The 16,669-nt window shown below is 45.2% G+C and overlaps 1 protein-coding gene across 11 annotated transcripts in view; it reads right to left on the reverse strand.

Annotated features, from left to right (window-relative positions):
* The window catches only part of PITPNM2 (phosphatidylinositol transfer protein membrane associated 2), a 125,276-nt gene that overhangs the window by 29,022 nt on the left and 79,585 nt on the right, over positions 1–16,669 (reverse strand). For all 11 annotated transcript variants that reach the window (XM_050980759.1, XM_050980764.1, XM_050980763.1 and 8 more), the window contains 5 exons: positions 16,375–16,608; positions 9,524–9,847; positions 6,631–6,726; positions 3,427–3,531; positions 2,498–2,568 (listed from right to left, as the gene is read on the reverse strand). In XM_050980759.1, coding sequence (XP_050836716.1) covers positions 2,498–2,568; positions 3,427–3,531; positions 6,631–6,726; positions 9,524–9,847; positions 16,375–16,608 — 830 coding nt within the window. The remainder of the gene's footprint in view (positions 1–2,497; positions 2,569–3,426; positions 3,532–6,630; positions 6,727–9,523; positions 9,848–16,374; positions 16,609–16,669) is intronic.

Raw genomic sequence — 16,669 nt, forward strand, 5'->3', positions numbered from 1 at the left:
GTACAATGCTAAAAACCTGAGTCTGAGTACTCCTTCCAGGTCTCTTATCCTGCACTTGTGCACACACAAATGCACACACAGCCTCAGTCTGACTTGTCTGAAAGTAAAAAAAAAAAAAAAAAAACCTGTATAAAATTGTATCCAGGTAAAACATGGCAGCAGTGAAGACATCCTTGCGTATATTAGGGTGGAAAAATACAGAAATAAGAGATGGGTGTTGTTTTTTGTGGGGTGCTGAGCTCAGCTGAAGCAGTTGGCAGTGAAACACATTCAGCAAAATTAAGAAATGAGATCAAACAGGTCAGCAAGTGGCAAGTTACTGAGAAGTTGTGGGAAGTTCAGTCATTGCATGTTTGCCTAAAACAGAAGTTATAAATAAGACTTCAGATTTGCTTAAACTGTTGCAAGAGAGGAACTGAAAACAGCCCATAACCCAAGGAATGGTCAGCATGTGGCTGGGAGACTGCTGCATGAACACAGTGAGAGATTTTAATTTGGCTGCCCAGGTGATTTGCTTATTGTGTTGAACCAATTCCTTGCCTAAACAGACAGGCTGTAATTTGGGGGAAGGAGGGAACTGCATCCTTATCATTAATGCCTGGCCAGAAGAGCTGTAAGCCCAGTCCTGATGCCCCAGGCAGGTACAAGAGCATCCATGTGCTCATCCTGTAACACAGCAGAGCAGTAACTATTTTTAATATCTATTGGCTATCAGGCCTTTCAGTGTTTACAGCTCCCACACAGACTCAAATCCTCCATCCTACATCTGTGAGATCTGTGCAAACCCTTCTGTAGCTGACCCCTTTGCCAGCAGAGACATCTGAGAACACCCTGCTGCCATTGACAGGGGTAAGGAAAGGATGGAGGGCAGCAGTGTTTTCCATTTGGCAAATTGTTCTAATTCTATCATCTTCAGTCACCTGCTGTCCTTTGAGCAGTGATTGAGTCCCTGACAGACCTGCTGGTGGGAGGAAAGCATGCCCAGGCACACATTAGCAGCCTAACAACTACATCACATTTTTTGCCAGATAATGTTAAAGCTTGTCTTACTACACAGCCCACCAGAAGTATAAAAATTCTCATCCAAGTCTGTAATAACGATTTTTCCAGACCTCCTGTATAAGAATGGCCTTGAATTATTTAGCACCATTGCACTGTGCTCATGCCTGCTCTTCAAACCTCCTCTGACTCCAGTTTTAGCACCTGCACAGTGAACCTTTCCCTGGCTGGAGGCACAGGAGGAGCCCTCAAAGCATCTCAGCACCTCTTCTGCTTCCAGACAAGTGTTTTAAGTGTTCATTTGGAGAACAACATGAGTCGCCAAGCTCAGGTCATGCAGAAATTTACCAGCAGTGCTTTGGAGGCACCTTTCAGTTCATCACCCCCTGCTCTGAAGGAAGTGGGGAACTGCTGATCAGTTTAAGGGTGGAGGTAACTATTCAGAACTTCCTTGTAAGATCTGGAGCCTCTTAAAACACCTAAATCCTGAACCACCTTCAAGTGAGGGAAGCTTTTAACCTGAAAATCATTGCAATTGGTGGCACAGGAATTTCATACTATTTTAGCAGACAGCTTGTGAACAACTACAAATAACTGTCTTTTTCATCTTGCTTTGAAGTCTGTTCTTTTTCTAAAATGAAGGCAGAAACAGGAGGGGGTTGAGTTTGCACAGTCTTGTGAAGAAGACAAGTTTCCCACACCATCTTGAGCTCCAAGAGAAATCTTAGGGCTGTGACTTGCTTATTTTGAGGTGGCCAGAGCTGTTCCCCTCCCAGCCACCCACTCTCCTCACAGCCCTTGAGCTCTCAGTCTGTTATGGAAAAGCCAAAGCACCATGAACTTAGAGCCTGCACAGACAGTAATTCCAAAACTCACAATCTTTGATGGACCACTCAGACTCAATGCAGGCACTCTGCAAAGCAGCTGCAACACCCCTGTAGCACAGACAGGCAGCTGCTGAAGGGCAGGATGAGAACAGCCAGCCTGGGGTGTCTGACCAGGACCCTAAACTGCAGAAAGCTGGGCTGGCTTAGTGTGGTGTTATTCATTTATTATTTTGCCCAGAGGGCTGACCCAGGCTGTGCTATAACTGGATTCCAAACAGGACTCTGAGCAGCTCCACGCTGTGGGCTACAGCTGAGTGCTCTCCTTTGCACCTCGGTGCTGCAGGAACGTGTTCTCCCACTCCCACATCCACACTTGCTCATCTGGCATGGCAGGATAGTCTACCCTTGAGCTGCTCTGATCCCCAGAGGATTGCCAGTTTTTTCCAGCTGGATCCCTGATGCTGCCTGCAAACTACACAGCATTTTCTACATGATGTTCCAAAGATGGGTGAGAAACCCCTTAAAGCTGAATGACAGAAGGACACACACAGGAGTTACTGGGGCTCAGCAGCACATGGAGACAAGACACTGCTCACAGCAAAGGGACCCATTTATCCCACACAGAGACATTCCAGAGCACAGATCTCTTTACAAGAAGCCCAAGCACTCACCTCGATGATGCTGAGCCTCTCCACGCTGGAGCCAACGTGGTACTCTGCTGATGTCTCCTGGTACAAGTCACCTGGGAGACCAGAGGTGTAAAATGTCAGCACTGCCAGATGCTCTTTGGCAAAGACATTCTTCCATAAAGACACTGCTTGTTCCAATGCCTCACATCTCCTTCATTATTTCAGCAAATCATCCTCTCCCTCCTTCCTGCCTCCTTCCACCTGAGAAGCCTGGGCTATGCTGGGTCATTTATTTTCCAGCAATTTCTCATAACCTGGCTAAGAGCTGAGGACATCAGTGAGCTCTTCTCTCATTACAGAGATCTGGTACTGCTGCTTTATTAAGGATGGCAACAATGGGAAATCCCTGCACGACTGTCAGAAATGATTGGTTTGTGGGAAAATAAAAGGAATTGCTTGAACTACGCTGGGGAGTAGAGATCTGATGTATTCCTACATCTGTGCCCACACAGACTGACTTTGTAGAAAAAGCCTGAGTGTCACCTTCCACCATGAATCGCTCTGGCTGAGGAGCTACAGCTTCCTTTCACCATCTCATAATGATGAGCAGAAAATAAAACTGAGGCAGGTACAGTCAGGAACAAAGGATGGAGCAAAAGGAAAGAAGAGCCAGGAGAAATTCAAGTCATTTGAGACAGAGCTGGGATATTTCATCATTATATGAGAGAATCCTGGCTGACACACAAAGGAGCCAAACCAATGTGGAAAATAAAAGAGAATCAAAAGCCATCCCAGCTCCCACTGAGCAAATCTTTTCCAGCAGCACTGGGCAGTCATTTTTATGCTCTGTCTCAGCTTTTCCCTTTGTGAGATGAGGATAACAAGTTTTACCTTGTTCACAATGAGGCTGTGCCAATTGCCTGGAAATACTGTAAAATAGCACATGCAGTTTGTACTTGGAAAAGAATTACCCTGGACATCATCGCATTCAGGAGTTTCAATTTTATCCATCAGATCGTTGGAACTCCATTTGGTTATTTCTTTCGGGAACATTTCCTCATTGTCAGACAAGTCCTCTTTAAAAAACAGATTTTTTGAGAGTCACAAACACAAAAATATGTATACAGAAAAGAGCAAACCCCAGAATTTTAAATAAAACCCCCAATTCTGTGCAATCTATGTACATGTGGATAGCTTAAGTCAAAATAAACCACATACTTTACCAGCTTTTGTTATATAGAAAGCAAAGCACTTTTTGAAAAGTAAACAAAACGTTTTAGCTGCATGATTTAAACAAACAAAACTCCCAAAACATGGAAAGAAGTAATCTGGATATTTAATGGTACCATGTCTGGCCTTTGCTTTGCCATTCTCTCTGATGGTGCCAAAGCAGCCAGAATGCTCCAGCAGAGGAGAGGACAAAGCAAGGATTCCCACTGGGATCCTCCCAGCCCTGTTTGAGAGCTGTGGGATTTCTCAGGGGGAAGAAGGGACAAGGATCACTGCTAAAAAGGCAGGAGCAATAAAGGGAATGTGAATTCCCCAGGCTGATTTCCTCAAGAGATGAGACACACATGGATCTGCCTTTTCCTGCCTATCTCAGTATCTTCCAAATCTCCTGGCTCAGTTCAACCATAGTCAATGAAGAATAAGGGTCCCAAAAATATTATGTTCTTAGAAGTGTAATTAAAAGGAAGAGACATACAAAGGGGAGCTCTCCTTTCTCTCTTTTTTTTTTCTCCATTGAGGATGCATCTTTTGCTGCTACGATGCTTAAGTGCTTTCTAATTTATTTATACCTCTGTGCTTAGTATGTCTTTCCTGAAAATTTTGGGCTTGTAAATTTAATAAAGAGTTATAAACATAATAACAGCAGTAATTATGGATGTCTTGAAGATCTAAGAGCTGTAATCTTCAGAGTCCCAGACTAGGATTTCCCCTTTCTTATTGCTGTACAGTTACTAAGAAAATAATTAGCTGGAAGAATCCCACAATGGGGAACAAAAAAAGGTTATGAAATATATTAATCTTTTCAGCAAATCTGAGCAATAGCTTAAAAAAAAAATTGTATGAAGGGCACTAGGTGAAGATCCAAGCAAAGCCTGATTATTTTTAGGAGTTTCTATTTCAACTTTGACCATAAAAAGAGAGCAACCTGGAAATTTTGTACCAGCATGCCATTTCCTTTTTCAGCCATGGAAAGAATTTGAGTAAATCCCAATTTCCCTGCACACAGGAGTGTGGAGCTGCCTGTCCAGAGCCAGTGGAAAGCACAGGCCTGCAACACACATGCTGGCAGAGAATTAAGAGGACGACTGCACTCTAAGCTCCTCCAGCAACTTAATCTAAATATTAAACTTAATTCCTTGAGAGGTCTAATTACAGCCCTTACTGCTGCTCAAGTGATCCCTGAATGGGATATTACTCCCATTATTAGCATTTATTACAGGATAGATATTCGATATTACTGCATTTGTCACTATCTTTACCAGGGAACGAGGGTGAGTGGGAAGATGGAGACAAGGAATCTTCTCGGGCTCAGGTTACGCCCACTGCACTGCGAGGCAATGTGTGTGTGTGGATGGGAAGCACTTCTGAGGAACTCTGCTGGCTGTTGACTCACATCCTGAGCCCTGCTAGTTCCCATGGTACCGACCCCGGCAGGATGAGCTTCGAGCGGAGCCTCATCCCTGCTCTCAGACCCAGAGTCTCTGCGGGCCAAGGGGCACCCAGAGGTCCCTCCTGGGGATGGGCTCTGTTCAGCTGCACACACATGCCAAGGCTTTGACTCACGAGCCAAAATCCCACCAGATTTAGGGACAGATTTTCAACCCAACCATGCCGACTGCAGAGGACAAAATGTGCGTACACAGAGACTTGCAGGAGAGCAGCTGCTTTTAGTCTTAGCAACCTCCTGCAAGTATTGCAGCAGAGGTGCCCAAGGTTCATTTTTGTTAATTCCCCTTTCCAGGCCTGTTAGGAGCATGCCAGGGATTCCCTGGGCCCTGGATGCCAGGCAGAGCTGTCTCCATCTCAGCTTTATTACTGAGTAATTAAAAAGGCAAAAAGCGTGTGGATAGTGACGGTGCAGTTTGGATGACTCACTCCTTTTCCCTTACATTGCTCCAATAAATCCCTCACATACTTGTTGTGAATGCTACGTAAGTTAATAAATAGTGACACTTAAACTAAGTTGGCCCTCCCCTTTCCCAGCAGGAGACACACATTTATCCCAATTTACACATGGCCCAGTCACTTCAGCTGCTGTTGTGCAGCTCACCACACTAACACACCCCTTTCTACCCCACAGTTTGAGATCCATCCTAAACACTCATGGCAGAACTCTTCTGGAACATGATGCTATCAATTTTGAGAGGTTCAACTTCAGCTGAGCATCAGATTTGCAAAACTGGGGTGTCATTTTTTAACAACTGCATTTCCCAGCTTCGTCAGCAAATATTGCACCTCTCACTTCCATCAGATAAGCCAGGAGGAGAGTCCATCTGTTGTCAATAGAGATGGAGCCCTTCAGGCTTAAATTTGCATAAAGTAGAATATATAAAATGAGTGCAGTGGAACAAAGCTTCTTCACACACACATTCACAGAGGAAGAAAATATAACAGTGTTCTCTTAATACATATAATCAAAATTACTTTGAGAATTCTGGAATCAACACTGATTAATTTTGGCACCTGAAGTACCTTGTTGCATTTGCTGTTGGTATTTCTTGAAATGGGAGAATGAGGAGTTAATAAAGGCAAATTTGGGTCTCTTCAGGCCCAGACAGGACAATTAATCATACCTCTTACTGATTAAAAAACAAATTAGAAAAATAATCCGTTACAGTGAATCATTAGGACACACCCACAGTCCAGTTAGTACTGCTGGATTTCATGCACACTCATTTGCACCAAATAAAATACAGCCCCTAGGGCTAAGACTGTTCAAGCTCCCCTGTTCTCAAACAACTCAGACTGCACCTGAAATGGTGCTGCATTAATGTAAGAGTCTGCTGGGTGATGCTGGAAGAAGCTGCACGTCATGGTTAGAAAGGAAAAGACATCAAAGCAAAAAGTCTCGCTTCCTTCCCTGCTCGCCCCCCGCCCTTCATGCCTTCCGTTCTCTTACCCCACCATTTCAGGGAAGAAAGGATGGTGATTTAGGCTCCACATACCATGTGCATCAAAGAATTCATCATCTGAGCTGTCATCTGAATCCCTGGCAATGCTCTGCATCCTCCACTCGGAGATACTATGGCGCGAGGGACTTGCTGGAAAAAACAAAAAAGCTTTATGCGAAACGCGACATCCACAAGACAGAGAGTTCCCAACATGATCTTTGCTGGAGGAAGAATCATGTGTTCTCCAAGAAAATTCACTGCTGCAATATTAAAAAACACAAAACCCCGATGATGCTGGTGTGATGTCAGTGTACTGCTTTACAGATCCTGTTTGTTTACTGTTGGTAGAACCTGCCAGCAAGATGCTACATTAAAGCAAAGCTGCTTGGATCACTCTTCTGCTATTTTGAATGGCAGCTATTTATAATTGTTAGTAGGACGTGCAAAATCAGCTGGGTTTTAAAGTTTGCAATTAGGAAGGAAGCAGGCTGATTGGAAGCTCTCTCTGTGCCTCTCATCAGCACACAAGCCATGCCTCTGCTTTGCTAACTTTCGGGTGGGTAGCTCAGCAGAGCAGCCTGGAGAGGAATAATCTGTTTTCTGGAAGGAAATTGCTTCCACACAAATTGGATTAGAGATCTGTTTAAACTTTAAACTTGAATGATTTAAACAACATGCTATCTGACTGCTTCAAAGGAAGCTGATGGAGCGGCGGTCCTGACAGAGCAAGGAGAAACCCCAAAGTCCTTTTAGTGCTGTTTGCCCTCCTGTTCCCACACCTACCTACTCCCTTTCACTTTCTCCTCCAGAGTTCTCTGAGCTAAATATAAACACATTATGGCTTCTTCTTTTCTTTTTTTCAGATATAATTCAGCAACCATCCAGCCTGAGCACTTCTCGGCTGAAGTTGTCTCAGAGCAGCCGCCTGCTGAAGGGAGCACTGTCCAGAGAATGATGGGAGAGAGGGTTTGTCCCCTCGTGCCTGTGACACAGAGCACACAAAGCACTCACAGCAACCACCTAAGCCAGCAAAAACCTGAGGAGACTGACAAGTTCTCATTTAGCATGTACAAGAGCCTGAAAGGCTCCGGTTACTGTGACAGCCGCACGAGCCGTTTCATGCTATTGTTCCAACAGAGTTGAATATAGAAGTAAAATTCTCCTAATCTCCCACCCAGCTGTCACATGGAACAAGGATGGAGACCCTGTGCAGAGTCATGTAATTACAGCTCAGCAGCCCCCAGCAGCCACCCTCGGGAGCAGCCAGCGAGGAGGTGGCAGAGCAGAGCTAATTCACGCCCGAGTGACGTCAAGGCACTCGCATAATAGTTGCTAAAAATAGAGCACCTAATAACACACGGGAGGGCAACAAGGGTCCTGCCATCACCAGAGGTCTCCAGGGTGGTGGAGAAAAGGAAAACCTTTTGGAGAAAAGGCGTTTTTTCAGCTGGAGGTGGTGCGTCGCGACAGCCCTCCTTGCTTCCATATGGTAATGTGCTGCCAGCATGAAGGAGGATTAAAATATCTGTGTGACGTACTTCCCAGCACATCACAATTAATTTCTTTCATTACTTTTCCTTGTAAAAGCTGAGACATTCTGCAGTTGAAAAGAAATTCATGCTTTACTCCCAGTGAAAACCTTCAAGTGAAATCCTGAGAGGTCTGAAAACTCCAGCTCCCAGTGAACATGTCAGCAGTGGAAGAGGGGGTTTGTACAAAGAGCATAACGGGAGATGGGTGCATCAATATAAAATCCTGGTGCAGGCAAAGTAGCCAGTATTTTTATCTTTATGCAGTGATTTATGAAGCATCTGGTAGGTTCTTCCCTGGGGCTCACTCAAGTGAGTCATCGCAAGGTAAAACTACTGCTCCTCTCTCATTCACCCCACGATGAAACCAGTGATGGAGTGGGAAATAAAAATGGAGACTCAGCTCCCAATACTTAGTGCATATGATAGATGGAGAAGCTTCACTCACCCAGATGTTCTTCCCACCATCACTGGAAGAAATGCTGCCCCTTGGGGTTCTCATGGGTGTTCTTCCCTCTTGCAGTGAGAGCTGCTATTTCCCTGCTACCAGCAGCTAATCAGAGAGGGAACTGCTGAGGGTTTGAACCTTGTGGCTGTAACTCACAGGGGAGTCACCCCTCTGTACAGAACAGTCCAAAGAACGGAAGTACAGCAAAATGAGGTGAGTCCCAAGGGAGAGGTAACAAAATCCAAGACTCAAAGCTGAGTCCTTACAGGGTATCCACAGCAGAGCTTTAACATCAAAATCCTGAAAGCTTCCTGAACGGTGTTTCAAAGGGAATGTACAGTCCCACCAAATGCCAGGGTGAGGTTTTGTCTCCAAGCAGCTGCTGCAGATCATCACCAGGGGAAGGCACACACCTTTGGGGGTTCCTGCCTTAATCTCCCCAGTAGCTGGCAAGCTGTTTTACTGTGTGCACCTCCATGGAGCCAAACACCCCTCTTGAAATGACAGGCATGTGGTGGCACAGAACTCTGGCCAAGGAGCACAGGTACCTGCTGTGACCCAGGTATCAATGATAAGCAGATATCCAGAAAGGAACAACATGGAAGGGCCTTAGAAAGCCACCCGTGGTTCCTGAGTAACAAGGACTAACTCTGTGCTGCTGGCTGTCTTTTGAGCTCCAGTGCTGCTAGCCAGCTCCAGCCTGCTTCTCTACGGTGTTTTTACAGATCCTGTGCTTTTGACATTGGCAACTCTGCCACGTGACAGTCACAGGTATGGGATGACTAGAAACCTTCTCAAACCCAAAGCAGGTCGAAGACTGAGCCTGCAGCACCAGCAAAGAAGACCTCTGAGCTAACAGGACTCATAGTACTAATACACATTATCCCAAAGTCACAAGGATACGTGGCCCAACCCCCCGAAAGCCCAACCTCCATGAGTTCAGAAGAGCAAGTCATTGGCAGCATCTTACCTCCCCTCTTTGAAGACCGTGAGGACTTGGAGGAGGTGGACCATTGCTTGGTGAGCGACCTGCCGGAGGCCGCGTCGCTGTTGGCAGAGGCGTCCTCGGTGTCTGCAGGTGACCCCGTGCTGGGCTCCACGTCCTTCTCCCCAGGAGTGTCCTTGACACCGTGCTGCTCTGGGTCATTCTCACCACAGAACTGGGCCATCTTCTGGGCCAGCATCAGCTGGGCCTCCTTCTCCAGCTGTCGGATGTCTTCGATGGTGAGCCCGTACCACTCGTCCTGCCAGCACCAGGCCTGGCGGTGGGCCCGGACCATCACCTTCCTCAGGCCTGCAAAGCCAAAATGTCCCTGTCACCAGAGCTGCAAACTGCAGCAACCAACGTGCTCCCCTCCCAAAGCCTCTCAACACCATGGCAGGGACATTACATAGACACTCAGCCTGCAGTGCAGGACCTTCACACAGTCAGGGTGGCAACTTGGTCACTTCATCTACTTTATCTTCTCAGTTTTTCCTAATCAACCTGAAATCACTGAAATCAGCCAGTCTTCTGTCACTGGAAGGGGAAAGGGATTTTAACTTGGAAAGGGATTTTTAACTTGGAAAGGGATTTTTAACTTGGAAAGGGATTTTTAACTTTTAACTTGGAAAGAGATTGCCTAATTTTGGATGGAAGACTTTGCCTGCCTACTCCACCAAGGAGGAGCCACACACAGACCACAGTTTCAACTCCCTGAAGTTCTGAAACTTGCAACATTTGGATCCCAACTTCAAAGTGAAATATATTGTCAAGTAACAAAAAAAAAAAAAAAAAAAAGAAAAGAGAAAGTAGAAAAAAGAAAAAAAGTTACAGATTTTTTTTTTTTTTAATCCTGGAGAGTTTAAAATCATTCCTTGATGGATGCTCCACAGCCCTCCCCAGCTGTTACATTACAGAAGCACATCCCACATTCCTGTCCTTGGAAACCCGTTTTCTGCACCTGGTTTCTATGTATCAGCACAACAGCATCACAAATTGGAGCTTCTGAGATAATGGGATAGAAAGCAAAGTAAGGGAGGGAATAAAGATGCTTTATTTTGCAGATACCATCTGTCTTCTGCTGCAAGAGAAAAATAGAGTGGGTAAAGCCAATTTAAAATATTCCAATGTATCACATATCTGAAAGGAAGAGCAGCCTCAGTATCAACACACAATGCACCTGAACAGGAAACAGATACTCTCCCTAAGACTTAGACTCACCCACTAACATCATCCCCCCCAAGACTTTTAAAACATAAGAGTCATTCAGGATTTTCACCAACATTATTACTTAAAAGCTCACAACAAGTAAAAACTCCAAACTGCTATTTATTCTTGATGGGATCACACAGCAGTAATGATGCTTTCAAAGCTTCTCTAAATACTGACCAACTGATCCTCAGGAGTTTTTTCTGATAAGAAACAATCAATTCATATTGTCCCCTCTTTAATTAATAGGAAACTGAGGCAGAGAAAGGTTGAAGGACAAGCCAAAAGCATCAGTGGGATTTGCTGTCAGTGGAAATCAACAGGCTACATTAGAATCATTTAGGTTTTGGGAGCTGCAGATGGAGCTCTCTAAGCACCACCATGAGGAAAGACATCCCTCACAAGCCACTCTCCATCTCCAGGAGCATGGCCAAAGGGGGATGGTCCCACCATGTGCAGGGTTTCTAAGGTGCTGCCAGCAACAGCAGCTTCCCTGCTGTACAGAAAACCTTTGATCCCACCACTGTCACAGTTTCTCTGATGTTCTGCCTAAAGATCCAGCTTGTTTTCAGCAATCACTTTTTGTTTGTTTGTTTTCCTAAATACACAAAAAGCATGTTTTTATATGTTTATCTCCTTCCAGATCTGAGCACTTTATTGTCTGCTCTGCTCTTTGGTCAGTCCTCAATGCCACCAGTCATCCCAAGCCAGGCTGCCAGGAGGAAATGGCCACTGAGATCAGCAGCTAATGCCTTGGACCAGCTCAACCTGAACTTCATTTACACAGTTAGATTAAATCTATCAATATTTGATGTATTTTGCTGACTGACTTTCAGAAGGGAGAGGCAAGTTTGAGCCACCAGAGTGTGACCTTCTGGGGCAGAGTGACAGCCTTCAGCACCTTAATTCTGTTCGACCTGAGCTGAGATTCAGAGTTATTTCCCCTGCCAGATTACTTTTTGCAGAACTACAGAAGAATGATTTAGCCTCTTCACCTCCTGTTATGATTGACAACCAGCAGAGCTTAAAAACCAAGATTAAATTTACATCACACCCACAGTGAAAGCCAAGAAAACATTTCTCTCACTGTCCCCACCACCCTTTGGACTTCCACACCCACAGTGTCCAATTCCACCTTGCTTGGAACACCTTGAAAAGGTGTGATCAGACACAGAAGTGAATGTTGCTCTTATCCCACAGCTTCCCCCATTCAAGGACTCAGCAGGCTCCACTCCTGCTCCTGCATCCAGCCTTGATGTATCACTGCCCCAACTCCTCAGAAATTCTCTGTGTAGAGGCACAGATGCCACCAACCACGTATCTCTTTTAATGGACTAACATCACAGGGAACATGAAAACCACCTGGGGGTAAAAAAAAGTCTCTTGAAGTTCCTCTCTGCCTTCTTAGATCTCAAACATCACCTGCACTGCTTCCTGCCAACCCACAGACCTCCCCATGTGCCCTGCTCACATCCCTTTGATTAGACATCCCAAACCTTCCTTCCTTAAAGCTCTGCTCCTTTGAAAATAGGATGGCACCACAGGGCTTCAGAGCTGCTGTGTCTCTACCTCTCCAGGGTAGTTAAGAAGTCCAAAAAACAGATTACATTCCCAGCATTTGGCCTTCACCTGGGATGTGCCAGCAGTGCTTCATTTCTCTTAAACACAAGGAAAAAACCTGGGGGAGAATGAGGCTGTGCTGGTACAAAAGAAATGGAAAAATAAAAGTCATGGCTTGCAGAAAAGGCTTCAGTGCTAGGGAAGAGAACTTGAGGAGCTCCTCTGTGCACAGCAGTGGGCACTGAACTCCTGCCCAGCCTGCAGCCTCCCAGCAGAGCCCCAGGGAACACAAGTGTCCCACACAGCTACAGGGAGCCAGGGTCCAGCTACAAATGACTGACCTCACCTGTCCAGACACTGCTGCTCTCCCTGTGCAATGGAAAAAAAAAACCAAGTCTCAGAGCATTTTTGTATCAAAATCTTAGAGAAAAACAAGTTGTTTTATTGGGAAGTGAAAAGGAGGGGAGACACTAGACCCAGGAAAGAGCATAATTGGGAAAAACTCTCTCTGGAGCAGATGCCCATCAGAAGAGTCCTGAGGGAATCTGTGGCCCAGCTGGCTTTCCTTTTTCTCCCTGGAAGGAGAGAAGGTGTAAATGTGTCCTATTCAGCCACAGAAGTCCCTGTCACACACTGCCCCAGCTGCAGCAGTTGGAATTTTGCCTTAGCAGAAGGTTTTCCCCCTCCACCAACATGCCCCAAGCTTATCTGAGCCTTCTTCCCCAGAATCAGAGGAAAACCCCACAGCCTCATCAGGCACCTCACTGAAGTCACCCAGAAAAAATGGGAAGAGGTTTTTTGACAAGGATGCAGCTACCAGCTGGTTATCAGTCATTAAGTAGATTATAATTTCTCCAGAGTGCAATGCTTTGTTTAAAAAAACAAACAAACAATAACACCACACATGCACAAATGTGTGCAGGCTGAGTTCAGAGCACCCATCATCATGTGTTGATTTAATTATTGCAACATTCCCACTGTGCTGTGCAGAAAGATCATCTGTGAAGAGCTGAGCAGGGTGCAGACATTTAAATAATTTGATTTCCAGCTCACCACCTCAACAGAGGCTGGTTGAATCCTTGAGGTGCTGACTGCTGTAAATGATTTGTGGTGTTGGACTCCACCATACAAAAGGGAGTGTAAATGACCATTAGATAAGCCAGGGCAGAGAGGTGGCTTCATGTAAAATTTAAAAAAACTTTGGTCTGTAGTTCTGGGCTTGTTTTCCAATGTGAAATTAAAGCAGTAAATGTAATAAGAACTCAAAAGAAATAAATCACAAAACCCACCAACAAATTCTGCCCCTAATGACCTCAATATCCAATAAAGCAACTGTTTAAAGACCCATTGCCTCTGTACCCAGAAGCAATCTCCCAAATAATTTTATAATTCACAATTTCCTGACAGCAAATACAGGATGCCTGGTTGTCCATGTGCAACACTATTTCCCTGACATCCCAAGAGATCCCTTAACCTTGCCAGTACAATCCAACCAAAGGCCACCTGCAGTCACACCTGTTTGCTTCCCTGCCCTCCCCTGCTCAGAACCCTCATAAAGAAAAGCCTGTGGTCACATCCACATCATGCCAACAGCAACCTGCCTCCCCCTGGAAAGACAAAACTCTACCTTTGGGATCCAGTGGGCAGTAGATGAACTGAGTCATTTGAGTGCTTTAGAGAAGTCAAAGTTCTGCAAAAGAGCTTTCAAAAACCACTTCACCACTGTGCAGCAATTTGGGCATATTTAGCCTAGGACACAGTGGCTTAGACAAAGCTCCAGTTACTGGGATGGAACACACTTTGCCACAGTATATAATTAATAACCCATACACAGTCAACACACTTGTTTAACAACAAAAGACTCAGAGCCCACATGCACCATTAGGAAGCAAGTGGGAGCAGAACATTATGCAGTGCCAGTCCAATTAAACTTAAAATCTATGGGAAAGGAGTAAAAAAGCATACAAATATTACAGCCAAGCAGACTAATAGCCCACAATCACAATTTTAGTCTGTGTCTCAGGCTGTCAAAGCACTGAGTAACTGTCCAATTAGTCATGGGAAAGAATGGCTGCTGCACTCAGCACGAGTGAGAACGTTTCAACACCGTCCCCCAGAGTTCCTCCCTCTGTGCTCAGCAGCCCTTCCCCATTGCACAAGCCATCCATCACTTACCTCACACCTGCTCTTCTTTCAACCCATTCTCCAAGTTTAGTTTGCTCCACTGAGCATTGCTCCCCATTGGGCAGAGTTTGGATCTTGCTGTTTGTTTCCTTGCTGGCTTGGTGACCCTGCACAGGGTGGGCTAACTCCCCAAGAAATAAAGTTGCTCGAGTTGGGAACAGAGGAACCAGGAGGAAAATGCCAAGGGAGAAGGGGATGACCCACCACAACAACTCTGGCTCCTGGGAACTTGGCTCCCCATCCTCCACCTGCTTTTGGCCACCAGGGAAAGCCCCACACAGGGATCTGCATCTAAGCCTGGTCAGTCCTGTTGTAACCTCTTCTTTCCAACTTAAACATCCTCATGCATTGGTGGCTTTGGTACAAATGCTGTGGCACTTTGCCCACTCATGGCCTCTCCACAGCTATCCCAGGGCAGGGGGAGGCCACACACCTCCTGCAGATACCCCAAGCTTTTACTTTCACTTTTCACTCACTTTACATCGTCTTGCCTAAAAGACTTCCCTGATTTTATGCATCTTAACCACTTTGAAAAACACTATTTGCCATCTTTATAACAGGCTGGAAAAGCTTTTGAAAGGCAGACAATAAGCTGGCTCTGCTCTCTGCAAAGCCTCAATCAAGAGGGAAATGGCAGGCAATCTTTCACAGAATACAAAAGCAATATTTCTAAGGGACCACAGTTAATCTATGCCAAACACCTCTGAACTGGAAGAGTCATGTGCTCCTTTTTCATTTAACAGATACAATGGAGTTGTTATTCTGCCTCTGTGTTTTCCAGCATACACTAAATTAACCCGTGTCACCAAAACACCAAGGGAGTTCAGTGCAGAGAGGCACTTGTAACACAGCCTGCAGCAGGAAAAGCCTCCATCCCTGCCCAAAGAAAAGCAAAGGAGCTGTAAGAAAACAACCTGTGAGCATTCAGAGAGAGGGGCACACTATTCTCCACTGCTCTATCAGTGTTTTTCACATTAGCTCTCAGGAGCAATGTGACTACAAAGAGCTTGAAAATTACTTATGCTAGAATCAGGCACTTGATGAAGACTTGCACATCAAAAGCAGAGTTGTAGAGGTCATGCAGGAGGATTTACAGTGCACTGGAGGGTGGTAGCAACCTCTACACATCCTGTTTTTTAGCATTTTCTTTGCCAGAGGACAGCCATAGCTCTGCCCTTTCAGATGGGAATGCTCCTTTAAAACACTATTTAGGTTTTCCACTTGGCCATAGAACCAGTCATTTGTGGCAAGGCTCAGAAACTGTATCAGGTGTTTTATAGATTTTCTGCAAAGAATAAATTACTGCCAGCACTGCCAGCACCTGTACTGTCTCCACTTAGTTACTCCCAGACACATCCAATTCCTTCTTAAAAGCCCTGACCTAACAATGATGCATCCACCAAAGAAGGACATTTACTCACAACTCAGAGCCACACAGAGACCCACCAGCCCTGTCACAAGGCAGGCAGAAACTAGGGATGCTCCAGGGAGTGGTTTTCTGGAACCACTCAGGATGCTGAAGTGAAGCTTATTTCTTTAGGCAGCCCTTCAGGATGGATTTTGGTCACAATAAAGAAGACTGGCAGAGTTTAAAAATGATCTGGCAAGTTTATCTTGAGAAAAAATTTAAAAAAAAGGAGAATGCAAGATGTTGCCTGCACAGGACTTGAAACCTTTTCAGTGGGTACATGTGGATTTGTACATACCACGATTATAAGTGACAGAAAAACAGGATTTTTTCTGAGCTGACCCACAGAGTCATCAGATCTGAGAATCTCTTCACAGACGTGCCTTGGAATGTGATGCATTGCACATACCTTACACCTTCGTGTTTCAATTCAGTGCCAACATTAAGGAGTGAACTCTGCAAGGCCAGAAATGCTCACCAACATCGTGGATAAAGCGCTCGATTTTCGACTGCATCCCCCAGTATCTGAACTCCACTTTACACAGTTTGTAGGCACACATGATGGGGTATTTCCCAGGGTTGTTCTTGTACTCTTGAATCCAATCTTCTGAGAGGGGTCCTCTTTTAGTCTTCACTGATTTATACAACTTTGGATCCTCCTCAGCTTTGTATTCATGGGGAGGGATTGGATCTTTAACAATATCAATAGGATCTATAGAAAGAGAACAGAAACTCTTAGACATTTCCTTTTCCTGAGCAAAACACAAACCCAT

The sequence above is a fragment of the Serinus canaria genome, chromosome 15 (assembly GCF_022539315.1).
Source record: "Serinus canaria isolate serCan28SL12 chromosome 15, serCan2020, whole genome shotgun sequence".
Lineage (NCBI taxonomy): Eukaryota > Metazoa > Chordata > Aves > Passeriformes > Fringillidae > Serinus > Serinus canaria.